This window comes from Poecilia latipinna, unplaced genomic scaffold, assembly GCF_001443285.1.
Source record: "Poecilia latipinna isolate Pla-1442-1.1 unplaced genomic scaffold, P_latipinna-1.0 Scaffold167, whole genome shotgun sequence".
In the NCBI taxonomy this organism is placed as follows: Eukaryota; Metazoa; Chordata; class Actinopteri; order Cyprinodontiformes; family Poeciliidae; genus Poecilia; species Poecilia latipinna.
Genome location: NW_015112783.1, coordinates 205,513 through 225,460, shown reverse-complemented (window position 1 = coordinate 225,460; position 19,948 = coordinate 205,513). Strand labels below are relative to the sequence as shown.

Sequence of the window (19,948 nt, the reverse complement as noted above, 5' to 3'; positions counted from 1 at the left end):
GGAAGCGTGGCGCGCACACCGAAGAGAGCGGGCTGCTTGGTGAAAAAAACATCCTCCAACCTGTTTCCCTTTATCGCTTTAGGATCTGTAAAAACCCGCACACGTGATTTGACTTGGATTTTAAGCTGGCTGCTTTTCTCCAGAACCGGCGCGTAAATCGCTCTCCAAGGTGCGCAGCGTCCGGCTAAAACACGTCGATACCGGCCTGGTATCCATGGAGGATTTTTTTGAATAAAATCTTAAGAAGAAACTAGATGTAATAAAATAAAATTAATGATTCATATTTGTTATGTTTTTTCAATAAACATAAATTTAGATAGCCGAATCATTTAATTTGTCGCTTTTTAATCCATTTTGGTTGATTGTGGGATTTAAAAAGAAAATGAAAAAAGTACATAAGTTCTGTTTTATTGCTGAGGACAAATGAAATAAGAGCAGGAGGGTCTTTAGCTTGTGACAGTGAATAATCTCCAGATACATAAAACCACCGCAGCCTCCTGCTCATCGGAGAGAGGCGCACCCAGGACTCACCCTCCGCCTCCGCCCACCAAACCCCTCCCCTTCCACCCTCAAAACTATTTAGCATCTGAAGTTGGGACAAAGTTTCCAAAAAACATTTTTTTTTTTAGCACGAAAAAAATACTTTCTGCGAGAGTAGACGCGGGCCAGCCGCCAGAGTGAGCTCCGGCGTGTTAGAAGGAGAGCATCTCTAAAAGTTCTTCTCCTCCTTTCTAAGGATTTACATTTATCCTGTAACCACGGCTTCGAAGGTGGACACCGTTTTTTCCTCCCTGTCTCTACATTTCTTCAAGAAAGAAATGGAAGAGGGCTCCAGCTCCCCGGTCTCCCCTGTGGATAGTCTGGTGACGAGCGAGGAGGAGCCGGAGCGGCAGCAGAAGCGCTTCTCCAGGAAGAGGAGGCACAGCAAGAAGTCCGGAGAGGACAGCAGCGGCAGCGGGAGCAGCCCCGGTCCCGGGCCGGTGAAGCGGGGCAAGAAGCCCAGCCCGAGCAGCAGCCAGTCGTACGAGGAGCTGCAGAACCAGCGGGTCCTGGCGAACGTCCGGGAGCGCCAGCGGACTCAGTCTCTGAACGAGGCCTTCGCGTCTCTGCGCAAAATCATCCCCACGCTGCCGTCGGACAAACTGAGCAAGATCCAGACTCTGAAGCTGGCCTCCAGGTACATAGACTTCCTGTGCCAGGTGCTGCAGAGCGACGAGATGGACAGCAAGATGTCCAGCTGCAGCTACGTAGCGCACGAGAGACTCAGTTACGCGTTCTCGGTGTGGAGGATGGAGGGCGCCTGGTCCATGTCAGCATCCCACTAGCAGTCAGAGACAAACACAATGCCAAAGCGGTGGGTACACTGAGACCTGCGAGCGTTCAGCTTATGGTTCCAAATGTAACCGTTTCTATCATCTTCATCCACATTTTTCACTAAAATATGCTCAGCCGCACGCATCCAGCTGACAGTAGATATTAAAGGAAAATTATGGAGTGGATTAAAAAAAAAAAAAAAAAAACTTTAGGATTTGTTCCCATGAATCTCTGAGCTGCGAGAGTTTCTGATTAGGGTTTTGTAGATCCGGCCCGAGGCAGAATCGAGCTAAGCAGCAACTTGGGGCCTCTAAACTTCCTGGGTCCCCAGCAGGCCTTCTCACACTCAAAAACGCACACTTCTTTAAATTCACTCAGATTTTAAAAAGTAGCTTATTGTTATGATTTTAAAAACAGTTTGATAGGCAGCTTACCGGCCATAATTTGATTTTGTGCACAGAGAAGCATGTAGCAGGTTGGAACTTCAGGTCACTTAAAAAGAAAATCTGCATTAAATTCATTAGGATTTTCAGAAAACTTAGAATAGCAAAAGGAAAATATTTCTTTAATTAGTTCTAGTGTTTTTTTGTATTGTATTTTATTTTTAATTACTTTTAATTAATTTATATTACCAGAAATTAAGAGGTTTGGAAAGTGTTTTAAAATGACTGTTTCAATCAAAATGTATGACTATGGGGAACAGGAAGTAAATTACTAAATACAAGAATGATGAATTTATAATACGAAATTAAAATTCTGCATACAGTAATAAATAAATGTATTAATAAAAAAATGACTGAAGCAAACAAACAAACAGTAAGGAAAAATAATGAACAATTAATCATGTTCAGTGTATTGATTTCATCACATACAAAAGTAATGAATATATAGATATTCAAAGTTAATATTCATCCTGTCAGTGCATGTTAAATAGTCAAAAAGGGGGGTTAATAAGCAGAATAACATAAAACGTCACATAGTGTCTGCAGACGGATTCGGATTGAATTATCTTCATTCAAACTTAACATCTCTGTCTATAAACAAAAATACAGAGAAAAGGCTCATGTTCAGTGTTCATCGGTGGGAAATACATGGAGCATGTTAGAAAAAACAGCAGTGATGTTCTTTCTGTATGTTTTTTTATTTATTTTGAGAAAAAAATATGTTTTTAACAAACTCCTAAGATTTCAATAAATAATAATAATAATAATAATAATAATAATAATAATAATAATAATAATAATAATAATAATAATTTACTGTACTGGCTAAACTTGGCCTCAACCAGCAGGCCCAAATTAGTAAGATAAATAACTTTAGTGAATAATGTGACTGTTTAACATTACTTAACTAACCATGAGATATATTGCTTTCAATGTGAAACACACAATATGAAATCAGTGGTTCTGTGGTGCTTGGTGGGTGAAGGACTTCCCCCCCAAATCAAATTGTGCTCCAGGCCCCACACAGCCTTTGACCGGCACTGGCATCTTGTAACGGGTCTGCATCTGAATGCTGCAGCTTCAGAACCATCACTGAGCATCCAGCTGGACGCTCGGGTCAGATGTCTAGATAGTGAAGGTGCTGTGCGTCCCGTTTCCAACAGAAGATCGCGTTAAACCTGAGACTTGTACTTCTCTTCTTGACATGGGTGATAAAGGGGAGGGAGGGGACTGGAAATGCAGGAGTGCGCCGAGAAAGGAGCGCAGCAGCTGTGGTGCCATCACGGCTAATTTATATCCGCAATAGAGGCTTTTCCTGCGCGCAGACCGCAGGAATGGGCAGCTCGGCTGGACATGAAAAGTTCAAGCCGGTGCAAGATAATAAAAACAGAGGAACGCATTAACGAGCAGCCAGCCTGCGGTTACACAGGACTTTTTTAAATGTAGATTTGCAGCCTTGTTGCTTTATGTTCTGGTTGTTCCCTTTTAACCAAACTTAAACTCATCTGTTCGTTGCTGCGGTGACTTTTTAGGAAATGTTTTAATTGTCACACAAATAGACGTTCATTATGGTTTTTAAGGTTGGTCGTTATATTCAGGCAAAAATAGCTGAAAATATTTTAACCCATGTGAAGACTAAAAATTGGGTCTAAATAAAAACACTTTACAGACACATGCAGACATCAGCTATGAATGTAGTTAGCCCTTCCACTTTACATTTCCTTTTAGACCGAAGGGGAAATAATCTAAAGGCCTTTTTACAACTTCTGCTCGTGTTAAGGATGAAAAAGTGTCGCATGAGATGCGCATTAGGCTAAAATCACATGTTGATCACATCTGATCCGATCCACATGGAGATAAAATATGTTTTACAGGCGGATTTTATTTGAAACCTGAAATTGGGCTAACCTTTCAAGTCCAATAATAATATATATTTTAAGTGAAACATAAAACATTATTTTTCGTTAGTTTAATTGGTTGGGTTCAAACACAGAAAATCAAACCAGTCAGGTTGTTCTGTTCAGAAGAAAGGCCTCTGAGCGCATTTGCATATCATTTGAGTGAGACCATTAAAACCCCGCAGGAAGTGCTTTCTATTGTTTTAGGATTGTGCCTCAGGTGCCTTCTAATAAATATGCAGCTGGACCAGTCACATAAAAAAACCCAGCCCATATGGTTTTACTCAGTTCAGGGGTTCATAATTGATTCATTAAGGACTTCCCGCTTTCTCTCAGAATTCAGATTGTGTGTATTTCAGTGATTTGTGCGCCTTAATGAGAATTTCTCTGTTCTTTTTTTCTTCTATTTCAGACTGTTTGCTTCCGAATGATGTAAAAGAGATTATTGAAGAACTGATTGACCTCAGAGGCCAAGGATGGAGCAGAGGCGTGATGTGGCCCACGAAGTGTGTGCGTCCCTGCGTGAGTGTGTGTGGACGCAGATTCATCACACCGCGGAGGATAGAACTGTGCAAAGTGCGCAGCGGGCCAACACAGATCCGCCAGCTGTGCGCATTTACGGCCTGAACTCTCACTAAAGCCTTAAAACAAACATGGAGATTTATTTTGTTTTTCAAAGACTTTAAGCCAGATTATGAATTTATATATAGATATATGAAAGCATATTGTACATATTTGTGTAACTATATCCTGTAAAGGGACCAATGCAATTCGGAGTCTTCTCGCTGCATGGGGTTTATTCCAACGACTTCCTTCTAAGTTCCGTCCAGTTTCCACTGTTGTTTTTGCTTATTTATTAAACGGGTATTTTTTCTAAACAACAACAACAACAAAAAAATGTACTTCTGTGTTTTTTTCACATATACTTAAAAACTCATTAAAATGTTCGGTTTAATAAGTTTGAATAACAAAGTAGAACTGGCTCTCGTTGAAGGGATTTTTCCCTCTGTGTGTTGGGTGTGAGAAGTTGCCCTTTCCCCTCCCCTCTGCGCTTGTTATGGAAAGAAAACCCCGCTTAAAAAAAAAAAAGAAAAGAAAAACAGAGCCCATAAAGATCCAGCTTCATTAAGAGCGCAGGAAATAAAGTTCAGCCACATAAAGTGTTTGTGCGCTTTTAAAACCAGGCAATCAGTGTTTAAACTGCGACTCCTTCGACCGCAGATAAGGACAATAACTCCGCCTAAGGTTTTTAAAAAAGAAAAATAAATAAAAGACCTCAAAATTACGACTGAATAAATTCTTTTGAGTTCAGCTGTTTACATCCAGCTTTCCCAGACGTGGTTCTAGATGCAATCTGAGCGTAAAACAGGAGCTCATTGTGAACGACGGGCTGCTGCTTTCAGGGACTGTCGGAGCTAAGCGACGCTCTGGGACTGAAGCAAAAATAAAACTCCTATCTCTCACACACACACTGAAGCTGTAGTATGAGATCATTTGGGAATTAAATACATTAATAATGCTGCTTTGAAATCATTTAGTGTCCAGCTGGGACCAAAATGTGTTTTAGCCCCAGAGTGGAAACACCAAACTTTTTCCACCTGCTGTTTTCGTGAGAATGCTGATGTCCAACAAAGCTTAAATAATTTAAATTTTTCCAAGACCTACACATTAAACTGATTTATTTCTTTTTTTGACAGCGGTATGCCAAACTACTGCTGTAAAATATAAAAATATATTCTGCAGGTTTGACCGTTTTAGCTGCTTTAAATGCATTTTGTTTTCCCCCAAATGCAACTCCATAAGCAAGCTGGGGTTCAAAGTGGTTCTGTAGAACAACTAAAACACATTAATGCTCTCTTGGCAGATCAACAGCATCTGACATGTTATTCATATCAGCTGCTGGTCAAAACGGCAACATTTAGACTCCAAATCTCTCTTGCGATGTCAGACTCTGTCCTTCAGCTTTCAGATGTTTGAATATTTCTGCTCAGTTCAGTTCAGTCTATGCAGCAGCGCCAAGTCACAACAGATGTCACCTCAGGGGAGTTCGCCAACAGGTCCAGTTCACCTCCAGTTAACCAGTGCAGCTGAAACCATTCCAATGCATGTCAGTCAGATCCAATAGGCTGCAGTGAAACTGAATCCTGCAGACGTGAACCAAAATCAGTTCATCTCCAAGGACCAGATGGAAACAGTAAACAATTCCTTAACGTACCCCATATATAGAAACATAAATATATATCAAAGTATATTTATGTAAAGACGACATGGAACCTTGTCCAGTGACTAAGGAAAGGTAATGGAGATAATAATGAAGAGAATACTTGCCGAAATAAGCTGCATGTTGCATGCTGTGCTCCTGCTCTCGGCTTTGTAGTCAGTCATTTGGGAGCATTTCTGGCTGCACAGCCTCACAGCTGAAAAGACTCCAGTGCTGCTCCAGCACACCTGAATTTATTTGCTTGTGATCAGACTTTTTGCAGTTTTCCCCTGTTGATGGTCAGCTCATTTAAACTTTAGTATGTCCTAGGAATGGAGTCCGACATTCTTGCTTTATTATTTCAAAACTCGGTCTGAAATGCAGTGCTTCCCTGATTTATTGTACAATTTTTTTATTTGCATTGCAGATTGTCATGGTAACGGGGGCCTCTTTCGGTTCTTGGGCTCCTTATAGGCCATATGTAATAACTCACGTTATTTACAAATTTATCAGTGATATATTTGAGCGTGAAGGAGCAGGGGCTTCCAAGTGTATGCTGCATGAAGATGTGGTCAAGCGCTTTCACTTAAAAGAAAGAAGGGATTTCCTCAGAAATAGGAAGTGATTTTTTTTTCTCTGCATTTTCTACTACAGTTGAAGCTGGAAGAAGAAGAAAAAATTATCAATGAAATCATTCACAATAGCTCGTTAAAGACAAACAGATGCAACAGTGTGCAGTCACTCTCAGCCTGGTGGTCTCTGACGCTGCCAGGCAGCCCTTCCTACCAAGGCCGGCTTCATCCGTAGGAGCCCGTTTGATACCTGCTCATTATCCTGGGCCCGCACAGCTGAGCGGCTCAGAATCACCCTGGGGCCAGTGCTCCAGTGGTGCGGGAGATCCAGATGTTTCCCGTAAAATCAGACGGAAAAAGCTACAAAACTTTAATTTGCAGTAAAAACGGGGGAATAAAGTAAAGGTTTACGCTCTGTGTGTCACCGATGGTACTCTGTGTTCGTTTGGTTGGGTGAAAACCCCCCCAAAGGTTAACCTTCCACCACTTTGGAGGGTGATGCGAGCCTGAGGAAACGCTGTTAGTGTGCCGTGCTGGCAGAGCCGAGAGTCAGCTGTGCTGGCTGCGATTGCTTCAGCACACAGAGCCCGAGACACGCAGGCTTGACCCGAAGTGACGAGCTCCTCGTTACTTTCCTTTTTTGTTTGTTCTGGGAGGATCATGTTTTCAAGAATCTATGACTACAAATGCCACAATCATAAAAAAAAAAGATTGAGGAGAAATAGACAGTGTGTTCTTACCTGGAGCTTAAAAGGTGCATTTCAGAGAGATAGAGTTTATTTTTCAGAATTTTAAATCCTTCCATACTTTACTGTCCTGGGATTTACAGGGAACTCTTCTAGGACCTATAGGTACGTCCTCAGAACCTACAGGGTTCACAGCAGTTGCTTTGAACTTAGAGTTTGCTTATCTTTAGTTGCAGATTTCTTTCCAAAACTTACAGGGTTTCTTTAAACAACTTCTGGAACTTACTGGGTTCTTTCTGCAACTGACAATGTCATTTCCTGAGGTCTATCTACAGGTTCTGGATTTTACTAGCTTCTTTCTGGAGCATGATAGATACTCAATAAAATGCCAAAAAAGATAAAGAGTTGCAAAGGTCTCAGAGGAATCTGTAGTTGGATGGAGGTAGAATTTGATTGTTACGCTTTTGATTTGTTAGTACATTTCTCTTGCTTTTCTCACGACCCTAGGAGGATTTTAGGCAATCCAAAATAAATTCAATTTTTGTGTTTAGACCCCTAGAACTATTATCTTGTCAGATTTATGGAAGAGATGTTGGTGTTGTGTAATTACTCTAAGTTCTTTGGAGAGACATTTGAACGTTCAGCAGAACAGTTCAGGTTTTCTTTACAAACTAAAGGAATCATGGAAAAATATCCATTGGAATTAGAAAAAAATGCACAAAACAAAACACAGCAAATCACCTGTAAAGCATGATGGTGGAAGAGTGATGACATGGGTTTGTTTTCAACAGGACTGGAGCGTCTTTCACCTGCAAAAGCAATCTGGTACTCCTGTATCAACAGGATAATAACCCAAACAAACCAACAATTTATAGTAGAATCTCTTAAAAATAAAATAATCAAGATGTTGTGAAGTCCTAGTCAAAGCTCAGACCTCAAAGAGCTGCTGATAAGCAAATGCTGCAAATATTACCTAGCATTAATCCAGGTAAATGAACAAGTCTCACGTTGATTGTGGCTCTTTTTGATTCTTCATTGTTCTCATTATTCATGCAAACATTCTTGATGATGAACTGAAACGCTGAGAAAGTGACAAAAAAATGCAAGAAACTGAGAGAGAATCGGAACGAAATTTACCCTCCGCTCGTGCTGAGAGCTGATCTATATCTTTATGCTTTCCCAAGAGAACATCTGCTATTTTCACATCACCCCCGCCTTTTGAAGCCGACTCTATGAAATCACTGAATGCTGTAATACAAAGTCATCCTTTCATCTTAAGGCCTCATCTGGGGATTCTTTAGGCGACTGGGTCGGATTATGTAGCTGTAAAGAATGTGAATGAAGAGAGCAATATTTCTTTTTATATCTGAGTGACACATAATGTGCATTTCTAATATCTGTACGAGACTGCCTTTTATTATTTGGAGATAGTAGAAAAGCAAAACCCTTTATCTGCTTCAGTAATTAATAAATGAATCACTTTAATGTTTTCTGTTGAATCAAAGACCAAAACTGACATGACCACATGTCAGCGCGCACAAACAGAGAGCATGTGACTTACGCTGCAGTGATGTGACCGAAGAAATAAATGCAGCTGGAAAGAAGGGATCAAATGAGGGAAGGACAGCTGGAAAACGTTTACGACTCAAAACCTTTCCAGGTCTTCACTGTTTGACAGGAGAACAACACAGAATATACAAGAAATCTGACTAACCTGTGGTCAGTCTCACATGCATGCAGTGTTTTGATGATTCTGTGGGACAAATCCCACTCTGATGCAAAAGTTAGTGGTAGAATAAAAGAAAATGCAAGAAAGAGTATTTGCCACTAGTGAGGCAGAACTTTAGCCCAGGTGGGGGTATAAGGGAGGGCGTCTGTTTGTAAAGTAACAGCCTGATTTTCCCTCCGTCTTCCGCTGCAGGTCATTAACACAAGTGATGACTGCAGGGGTCACCAGAGGTTCCAAGGTCACGCCGGTCCAGGAATCTGAAGGCTTCACCTCCCTCGTGGGAGAAAGGAGCAGAGCGGGGCGGATTCAGGTAGCTGCTGAATTATTGATCCAGCAGATGGACAGAACTGATCGAATGCAAAGGGTTGACACAGCTGGGCGGTTCAGTCAAAGTCGGAAGGAAGTTTCTGGTTCCAAGCTTCTACTGAAAGCCCCCTAGTGGTAGAGCTTGGAACATGCAGCCTTTAGACTAGATCTTTAATGTCACTGAAAATACTCTGACATTTGAAAGTGGTGCAGGATGTGATTAACTGATAGAAGGCGTGAATGTTCACACTTACCTTTTTCATCTTTTACATCTGTAAGGAGCTGAGGTTCACCGTCTTTCAGTGTCCATGAAACGAGGGTTAGTCCTAAGCATCAAAAGGACAAGAGAGAAAACAAAACATCAAATGTTTTCCAATTAAAGGGAACGTATGAAAATTTCAAACCCACCTAAGTTTCCTTAGTACTTTTCAAAAGTCAGGCTGTCTATTAGGTATTTAAAAGTCAATAGTCTTTCAGGGTATTTTTTTTGTTTGTTTTGTTTTTTTACTCATTACCAGTACAACACCTGGCTAGGAGAGCATTAATCAAACTCTGCTGAAAGAAAGAAAAGTGTGAAGACAAGCACAAACAAAAAAGCCAGAAATGCCGGTGTTATATAAAAACGTCTTTCAAAAAGTTTACATCCCTAAAAAAATCTGACATTTACTACATTACATCAAAAAACTTCAATGTATTTTTATTTTAAGTGAGAGAGCAATGCAAGATAGTGCATTACTGAAGTGGAAGGTTTTTTTTTTTTTCAAAATAAAAAAAAACATCTAAAAAGTGTGGCATGCATTTGTTTCCCTTAACATTGAAATTTCTCTGCCTGCTTTCCAAATGAACAGCTGGACAATTATACTGATATTTGTTTGCAAAATAGCTCAGCTCAGCTGGTCTGAATGAACATTAATGTTTCAAGTCTGTCCACAAAGTTTTAAAGAGATTCAGATCTAGACTTGTCCTGCTGGAAAGTCAACCTTCAGCCCTGTCTGAAGACTTTGCAGCCTTTAGCAGGTTTTCTCCCATAATTTCCCTGCATTTAGCTCTTTAACTTTTTAAACAGCTCCAGCTTCCTTGTTCCTGCTGAAGAACCACGTCCCTCCTGCATGATGCTCCCACCACCATCTTGTTTTCTGCCACACACTGTTTTTGTATGTAGGCCAGGAAGTTTGATTCAGAGCAGTTTCTTCTACGTGTCCCCTGGTTGCAGATTGTAAACGTTACTTTTTATGACAGTCTGTCAATAAAGGCCAGATTTGTGGTGCACACAACTAACCCAATTTAATCTAGTTTATTTAAAAAGCACATTCAAAAACAACAAATGGTTCCCCAAAGTGCTGCACGTCCATAGAATAAGTAAAAATAGCCAAAGTCAAAACAGACACAAACCCTGTTAAGCAACTCATACAAAAGAACAATACCAGGAAAAAAAAGATGATTCTTCCAACAAAGTTAAAAGAAGCGTTGGGAAGCGCCCGTCTGACTGCAAAAACCCAAACACCTCTGGGTGAAGGCCTGACTAAACCCAGAAAATAATATTACAGTCAAGGTGGGAAACCTGGTTTGACAAAATGATCTTGATTTTGGCCACTGGAAGCTGGAAAAAAAACCTTTTTACTAGAGAGCATCTTAGGTTGGCGACTAAAACCTAACAGTACTCAGTTATTAGTGCTATTATTTATTTATAACTCACAGTACAAGTATTTGTTGTTTATATTCTTCCACTTGACATATGAATCTTTGCACTTCCAAGAGTCCATATGATCCTCATTTATGCTCTTGGTTTGTCTGTTTGGGCCTAAAGCCACGTCTTGTTAGGTTTTACAGTTGTTCATTATGTTTTCCCTTACAGCTGACTGAGTTGTGGTCAGGTACTGGACTAAATGTAAGTAAGACAGCAGTCAGAGTCATTGAAGAAAGCCTGAAGAAGCACCAACCAAGACCACTTTAGATTAAAACTGAGTGGAAGTGGAAGGCAAATATGAAGAAATAGTGGATGTGTGAAGACTTTCCACAGCAGAGCAGATGTTGAATCAAACTGCAGACTGAACACCCACAGCAGCAGGATGAGCAAGTTTAGTCCAGCCCACTGCTACTGAGCATCAAACGTCCAGTCGGTCCACTGAGCCAGATTCAGGACAAAAAATGTAAAAATGGCTAAAATTGGTTCTTACTTGAGTCCAACTTTGTGTTGAAAATTAAAATCCAACAGTTTTTATTTGCTTGCTGTCTGACTCCTCTAGAAACATCTCTCTTCGAAAGAATCTGTTTACTAGTGTTGATGATCCAAATTTGATCCTAATAACTCTTCTATAATTACTTTGGCTTGTCATTCACGCAGCTGGCCGAAGCCCCACAGGCCCTTTAGGGATTTACTCCAACCTGCAATTAAGACGTGTGGTGATGAGCACATCTGGGGGATCGAGGCCTTTTCCCTGCGCCCGAGCGGCCGGGTAATAACAGAGCTAACTGATAGCGACTGACGCTGCAGGAGGATGAGCAGCGCCGCCACAAACCATAATGTCACTGCGGTCAGAGCAGAGATAAAATAGATATGCCTTTTTGTTGTGGGGAATGAGGCAGCCATCTTTTGCCTGTTGAATTTCCAACCAAGAAGGCTCCATCTCTTCTCTGACCCGAGCTAACTGGGGGAGCCTGTGGCGGGCAGTCTGTGTGTCACCTCGCTGTCGTTAGAGCATCTGCAGCCACAGAGGAACCATAAAAAGAGCGCATACCTAGCTTTACTGTCCCCAGAGCTCTGCAGACTCTCCCGGACGGTAAATATTATCCCTAAGGTCGCCAATTTAACCTTTTTCACCTGAAGACCTCGAGACGTGCCCTTCCTCGTTTGCCTTCGACGCTGCGCTGGTGTCTCAAATCTTCATGATTTACGGAGATTGTGACAAAGCAGCCAAAAGTCAGCGGCTGCCTTATTTACACGGTTACGCACCAAATTCAGCGTTTGACTGAAAGCTGAGGAATGTGTTTATTTGAGGGGAAGGAGGGCTGGATTGGTTTTGTTTGCTTTTCGGCTGTTGTCTCAGCGTCAGCTTCGCCACCAACAGGGGTTCACTGCTGTTTATTTGGACACCAGCTCTGACCTCTGACCTCTCCAAATGTGGGGCTGATCCTGCTCACAGCTACTGTGTTGCCAATAATTCTTCCTGGTGGAGAAATGTTCTGTTTTATATGTAAACAACATTTTATAGGTCTCACAGGGGAAAGTAGTTTTATACAATGAGTTAAACTCAAAAACTACATTTCTTCTAGTCAAGCTTCAGATATAAAAAAGTTTCGGGTGTTTTCACAACTGGTAATCAGGTTGACTTGGTTTGATTGGGGACTAAAATTGCAACATTTGTTACATTTTCAGCTGTTCCCCTCCTTGCCTATGGTGGCGCTACACCAAGAACCACTGAAGGAAACGACACAATAAGTTGTGTAAGCAGGAGGGTGGACTTCCACCACTTCCCTTCAGCATGGTGAAAATAATCTTTTAAGTTCCCTTCCTATCTAAATGTTTCTCCAGGGTGATTTTGGTGAAATAATCTTTAAGAGTTGTCATCTCTTAAAGCATCTAAGCTTTTTGCGGTGGAGAAATTAAATCTGTTTACTTTGAATTCACATGAGGACAATAGTTGGGAGAAGAACTTGAAAGAGAGTAAGAAATAGAGAAGTGAAGCATATTTATCCAGAAATTCAAATATAAATAATATAATTCATTTACAGTTTTATTATTTTAAAACAAACTTGTGAATATAGGAAGCCATTTGATCCCAATGTGAATACTGAAAAGAATGCAAAAAAGGTCAACAAAACAAATGTTAAGGATGGACTTGAGGACAGTATTAACAGCTGTACTAAAACAAAAAGAAAAATACAAAAGTGCAAACAAGAGTGGGTCACAATTCTGCTAAGACACGTAATAGTTTGCTCACCAGTTTTTACAAGTGCTGGATGCCAATTGTTGCTGCCAATAGACGTTTGGGGGCAAATTGATTTTTATAGAAGGCCAGGTTGGTTTCAAGTGTTTTTTCTTGGATTTGAGGTGCTGGTGGTCTTTGTTGGCAGTAATCAGGTGGGAAATAGAGAGAAAGGGAGGAGGATTTTTTTTTCTTTCAAAGAAAAAAGTTGGAACTGCATTTTTTATTCACTAAAGTTAACTTTGACATCTGAAAAATGTAAATGTGAGTGGAAGAGATGAATGTTCCTCAGGATGTTCACATTTTAAACACATCACTTAAAGAAAAAGACACACACAATGCAGTCTGTTTTTTTTTGTCCAAAAAGAATACTTTTATATTATACATGTCAAAGACAATTTTTTAGAGTAAAGGTTTTCCCAGAAAAAAATTACTATTTCTGTAACAACAGCAGAACAAGTCAAAAACATAACCAATAATAATAATAATAAAAACAAAGAGTATGCATTTTATACATATGTAAACCTGGAACAGCTTGTTTTTGAAGCACAGTGGTCATGTACAGAAAACTGGCTTTTTGTTTTGTTTCTTAGTGGAATGGACGACGGTAACAAGGAGCTTTAAAAAAAAAGTCCAGATGTGACGAAGACCCTAATCATCACCAAAGTGCACTAAAAAGGATAAAAATGTCCTCTGAATGTCACATCTTACCCAGATTTATAACAAAGCCTCCTTCTGTTGCTGCGGTTTACAAAGCGCCCCACTGGAACAGCTTCTACATAAATACAATCAAATCTAAGGTTAGATACTGACTCTACAACTCCAGGTGTGATGACTCCATATGCTACAGGTAAAAAGCACCCAAAGTCCACCTGAACGCGAAGTAAAAGCCATCAGACAGTTTGGATACAGTGAAAGTACTAATGTCCTTCAGTGCTGGTATGTGACCCGGGACGGACGGACGGACATGCAGACAAACATCATGCAGAGAGAAAAGAAGAATGGAGTGAAGTTCGGTGAGACCACCCGAATGAACTCTCAGTTCTCCGAGCTGTCAGAGTCAAAATAAAAGCAGGTCTGCCTCTGGATAAATGGTCACTCTAATATAAAAGGAATGTCGTGATTTTTTTCTCCTTCTCTTTTCAGTAACTGGACATTGTTTTTAAGACTAACTGTGAAGACAGACGGCGCTAGTTTTGGCTGCGTTCGAGAAACCAAAACATAAAGCAGCAGGAAAGCCACAGGAGTTCTGGGAAGGTTCTCCTCCAGTGAGTCAACGCGTGCAGAGACGTCCTCGGATCCAGCGTGAGGTCACGTTCACCTCAGCCCGACCTCGGTCACCTCTGTATACATTCGATATGCACTCGATAAGCAGGCCCAGAGCTACACAAGAGCTCACAACAGTGTGTGTTTTGATTAAAAAACGGGAATGTAAAGAGACGTATAAAAACTGATGTCAGCCAACGTCCTGCTGCAAAGGTCCTTCTCAGATCCGCTTCTAGTTTATAAAAAGCTATTTACATTTAAACTGTCATTTAACTTTATAAGGAGGTTAAATAAAAATATGTATTGATTTCATTCCTCTTGTTAAGCGTGTAGCTTTTAATTTCCAGAATCGGACATGATTCAGGCCCCTGGAGATCAAATACATTCAGCAAAAAAAAAGAAAAAGAAAAAAAAAGAGAGAAGTTGTGCTGAAATGTTGCTAATCAGCAGATATTATCCCAAGGTAATACGTTTGTAAAAAAATTATATCTGACAGTTATTTTTTTTTGGTTTTTGCTAGTTAAGACAAAAAATATTCTGCTTTGGTCTTTTAGACCGGAGAGCTATAAATCCAAACAAAGGAAATGAATGCCTGCAAAATCAGCATAAGTCATTTAAAAAGTATTCTGGTAAGAAAAGAAAACTTATTACAAAGAATCACTGAATCACACAGGAGGACAAATTTACCCTTCAGTCTTCAGGATGACACTATAAACCTTAAAGGGTCAGTTCAGAGTTTTACCATTGGGGTTCTGTGGACAGTTTATGAGCAGTTAGTGTCTGTCCTACAGCAGTCGGCTCTCTCAAGTACCTCAGTTTAAGTGATAAAAAGATTCCAACCATACAGATGAGACTACAGCTAAGTCAACAAGAAAGTGGATTTGTGCCATCAAAAAAAAAAAAAAAAAAAAAACTAGTGGCTCTAAAAAGTGTCAATTAGGTTTTTGTATCCCAACAAAATGAAGCAATTATAATTTTCAACATTTTTCTACCTTTAATTTGCGATATGTCCTGATCAGTTTCACTGTAGACAAACCAACAAATCTATCAGGGTGAAAACAACATAGTTACATTATTGTGCATATCTAATACTTTCCAAACCTCTTACTGATTTAATTTCAGGATTCTGTCTTCTTGAGTTCCCAACAATTATAAATAAAATCTGGTGATTTTGAAATAAAGCTCAGATGTCCTGGTGAGATATTTCTGAGAGTTGCTTAAATGTTCTGCAATCAAAATGGCCTAATTCTTTTACAAAGGTATCAGTCACTGCATTTTTAATATACATTTAAAATGCAGAAGTAAAACTGCTCACAAACACTAACAGTGTCATTGAAGAAGCTGAGGGAATTTCCATGAATTCATTTTATCTTAAATAAAACATCCAAACCTGCTTAAAACCCCTGAATCTAGTGGCAAACTTGAGCTGCAATGTCTTTGGCACAAAAATACAATCACCAAAATAACACCATATCTTCAATGAGACGTGGCGGCAGCATCATGATGTGGAATTACTATTCCTCACATAAAACTGGGGTTTTTATCAAAGTGGATGAAAGAATGAATGACTTTAAATACCAAAATGTTCAGGTGTCAACTTGACAGATGAAGAGGGATTTTACTTTCAAACACAAACTAAAATAAGAAAAATTTAGTTTGTGCAGAAGAGGAATAAATTGGAATGATCTCATTTATAGGTGAGCACATTTCTGCATGTAATTTTCTCCCCAACATATATTATTTTATCTTATATTTTCAGATTGTACAACATATTAAAGTTGGAATACATTTTTAAAAGGCTCATCAAGGTGCTGGCGCTTTAAGAGCAGTTTCCACTTTTTAGACTGACTTCATTTTACAAACATAAAAGTTAAAATCTGAGCTCTTGTCTCCTGCAGGTCAGACTGACCGCTCATACGTATCAAAAAACGACTGCTTAGAAAAACAAAAAAGAGGAAAAAAATGGGCCAAAAAAAAAAAAAATCTAAATTCTAACTGATCATTTCAGAATGGCAAATTGAAAATCTACAACTACAGCCAAACATACAGCATCAGAAACATGGAATGGTACAGATATGTGCATGAATATGTGAGGCATACTGTAACAGTGTTTGTGGTACCCATCAGATAAATAAAAGCGATAAATCATCACTTGTGAAAGACGAGTAAAACAGACAGAAAACGCTGCTAGAAACGTCAACAGTGACCAAGGACAGCCAAGGTGCTTCAGCAACAACGTTAAAACGGGTCGGCTGCACATACGACCGATAGAAACCATCAGTGTTGTTTTTTTAAACAAGATCAAAGTGTTCAGTATGTATAGATATATAATATACTTTCTTTTATATATAAATCTACTATAAACAGACAGTAAATACACAATTATCCATCATTTTACAAAGTAGAAACATTTGTATCCCAACGTTCCCACCCTAACCACCCCCCCAAAAAACCCCATAAACCCAGAAATGTTTTCATACAACGTCCACTACAAAACAGTTTGAACCTTCACCTGTTGTGAAGTATGTCAGCTTTACAAAGTAACAGAGAGAAACTGTGAATAATGAGCACAAAAAGTCATCAAAGGTCACAGAGGAGCAACAAAACCAGTGAGGTTGTTGATGTTTGTGGCAGGAATCCTCAGCAGATCGACCACAGGTCAGAGTTAGGAAAACAAAACGCGTCAGGTTTTCCAAAAGACAGGAGAGAAAAAAAAAGATGGATGATTAAAAACTGATACAGAAAAGTTGAACCAAGCATGGTGTTTGAAATTAGAAAGTGTGAAGTATAGTCATTTAAAAATATTTCCATATTTATGATCCTAAAACTAAACATAATCCTGGATTTCTGCTGTAGTGGTTGATTTTATTCTCCATCTGCAGATTGCAACCAGCAGATTAAGTGAAGAACTTTTTCCTCATCGCGTTTAAACAAGAAAACATTTTGGCCTTAAAGTGGTGTTCAGTCTACAGCTTCTTACTATTCGAGAAAATATTGAAGCAACTAAAGCCAAGAATCCCAGTTTACCTGTTTGTACCATCGTTTTACCACATGGCATTGCTTTTTAAAGGTGTGAAAAAATGGTGGGAGGAAACATAATATCTAAACCAATTAATATTTAAACAGGCTTAATAATGATCAGTCATAACTGGTGTGCACTGCTTCATCTTGACGATGAAAAACTTGTGTTTCAGTGTATAGGAACAGACTGGGATGTTCACCAACCTGCTACACGGCACCTGACATTTGGAGAGCAGATGTGCTTCTAACAAGGACCTAAAGATGTTAAAGCAGCTGCGAGAGGAAAGGCAGCTCCAGATCACCCCTCTGGAAAATCCCAGGTGGGACGGTAAAAACAAATTGGCCCAGTCGAGAGTAATTACACTCCTCAATAATCTTTAAAAAGTGACACAAATTCTACCGTAGAAACTGTCACTGCCGGTGTGGGAAACAGCAGAAGCTACACAGTTTTGGCTCCAGTATTGTCTAATAAAGAAGATTTTAGATTTTATGGTCCAAAAATAAAGAAAAACAGACATTTCAGTTTCTCCTTTTAAGCCTTCTTACACTCATCTCTTACTTCTGGGTGAGGACTACCTTCGAATGTAACAAAGGGAGAGAAAAAAGCAGAAATGGAGGGACAGACAGTAGACTGGCAGCAGAGTAATAAAGGCCAACATGCCAACATCCTGGAGTCTATGTGCCGGAAACATGCAGGCACCTCACGTCTTGCCATGACAGAAACTTCGGAGAAGATTCCTTGATCCAAAATCCATTCGTAAGGCAAAGCTCTTTATGAGGAGCTCAACAGAAAATCCACTGATTAAAAAACAAAACAAAACAAAAAAAAGGCACAAACATCTGTTACTCTCTGAATCCTTGAATCTTCTGTAACTTTACCTCGGAAAAATGCAGGATATTCAACACACCGATACCTTGAAAAAGCAGGAGTCCATCCTTTAGTGCAGAGTCACATTAACAGCTAAGGTGGTTTTGATAAATCACAAAAAAACAACAAACAAATAAAATATGAGAAGTAGACGACTGCTGTAGGTCTGGTACGGTTCAGACTGGCAGTCAAAATGTACAAGTTTAGTGTTTTTAAAAAGCACTGGAGGCTGTCGCTGTAGAATAACTGGCTCTTGTGTCCGACACGGTTAATGCTGCCGCCCTGTGTGCAACTAACTGGCGTAAGCTCATCATCCGCCGTCTGGTTCCTCTGCAAGAGCCACTTTTGTCAGTTCCTGGTTTCGTCCCAGAGAGAAAAAGGTCTGATCGTTTCCAACGACGGTGAGACAAAGGAATCTACGAGGGATCCAGGATGAGGACCGATTCAGCGCTGAACACTGGTCTTAGTGGTCGAAGGCTAACCATGTTTGTTTCTTTTACATGGGAGCTTCCTCTTCCATCGGCTCCTCTTCAGCCCTTAGAGAGAGAACGCCGTAAGGAGAGAAATGTTACACACAGCGTTGTCACATTCTGTGAACTTATAATATTTCATATTAAGGTCATATTTCAGGCATGTTTTGTAGTTTTACAGTATTATTTTCTTAATTTTAAGATATAAAGACCTTAAGTCTTATCACTTTATTTTGAGATGAGATCTTTTGTTTTATTTTCACGCTGTTATTTCATGCATTTATTTCTCTGGCCATGTTAGCCAGAGAACATATGACCTTAAGCTCATTTTAAAACAATTGCATCTCATTATCCAGAGCTTTAAACATTATCTAATAGAAATATCTGCAGAAAGCAAACACATAATAATGAACTGTGTTTTAGTGAAATATATAAATACAATCGCAACTATTTCTTAACAAACACAGGAACTGGGGTCTCAGACGACCGTACAGCGTCACGCCACAGACCTTTTTCCGATGTGCTTGTTGGCGACAGACAGTGAAGCCATGGCTGAAACGGTTTCAGCTTCCTCCACGTCACGCTGCAGCGCTTCATTCAACGACCAGCCGAGGGTGGAGGCAGAACGCTGCAGAGAGCGCCAATATTTACCTGCAGCAAACATAAATAAAAACGGGATGCAAAAGCTGTCCATCTAGAAGAGATCTGCAGACCATGAGCATGAGTTTAATAAATTAAATTAAAAAGTTTTGGATGTGAAGTGCGGTGTCTACAGATTTGAAAAACCTGTAAAAATAAATTTCCCCTTTTGGCATTTTTTGTGCAAAAGGGACAAAATTTTATATTTCATTGTTTTATATCAAGTGAATATTTTTTTTTTACATTATTTTAAATTTACCAAACCTCAAATATGGTGTCCATTTGAATGACCATTGTTATAATTTTCACAAAAAAATAAAGAAAAAATCTGATCATCTTTGCTAAAACTGGCATTTAAAATGGCAAAGATAAATAAATGAAATAAATACAACAATATTTGTTATTTATGGTGAGGACTGAAGTTAATAAGAGCATATATAAAACAATTTGGAGAAAATATATTATGTAATCACTGATTGATGTTTTCGGTCTGTAATAAATGAATGAAACTTGCATAACTCAATATATATGATTTCTCTGGCAGGCATTTTTTTTTTTTTTTTTTTTTTGTTTCTCCATTTTTAAAAAAACAATTTTTTTTTTTAAAACT

The 19,948-nt window shown here is 39.5% G+C and overlaps 2 protein-coding genes across 4 annotated transcripts in view; one reads left to right on the top strand and one right to left on the bottom strand.

The window, feature by feature from the left end:
• The first annotated feature begins 613 nt into the window (after positions 1 to 613).
• twist2 lies at positions 614 to 4,764 on the top strand. The gene is made up of 2 exons (XM_015029912.1): positions 614 to 1,354; positions 4,068 to 4,764. The coding sequence occupies exon 1, from the start codon at positions 819 to 821 to the stop codon at positions 1,323 to 1,325; it is 507 nt and encodes a 168-aa protein (XP_014885398.1). The 5' UTR covers positions 614 to 818; the 3' UTR covers positions 1,326 to 1,354; positions 4,068 to 4,764.
• Positions 4,765 to 17,748: 12,984 nt separating this feature from the next.
• The window catches only part of hdac4 (histone deacetylase 4), a 137,806-nt gene continuing 135,606 nt past the window's right edge, over positions 17,749 to 19,948 (bottom strand). For all 3 annotated transcript variants that reach the window (XM_015029909.1, XM_015029911.1, XM_015029910.1), the window contains 2 exons: positions 19,209 to 19,350; positions 17,749 to 18,765 (listed from right to left, as the gene is read on the bottom strand). In XM_015029909.1, coding sequence (XP_014885395.1) covers positions 18,726 to 18,765; positions 19,209 to 19,350 — 182 coding nt within the window. In that variant the 3' untranslated portion in view covers positions 17,749 to 18,725. The remainder of the gene's footprint in view (positions 18,766 to 19,208; positions 19,351 to 19,948) is intronic.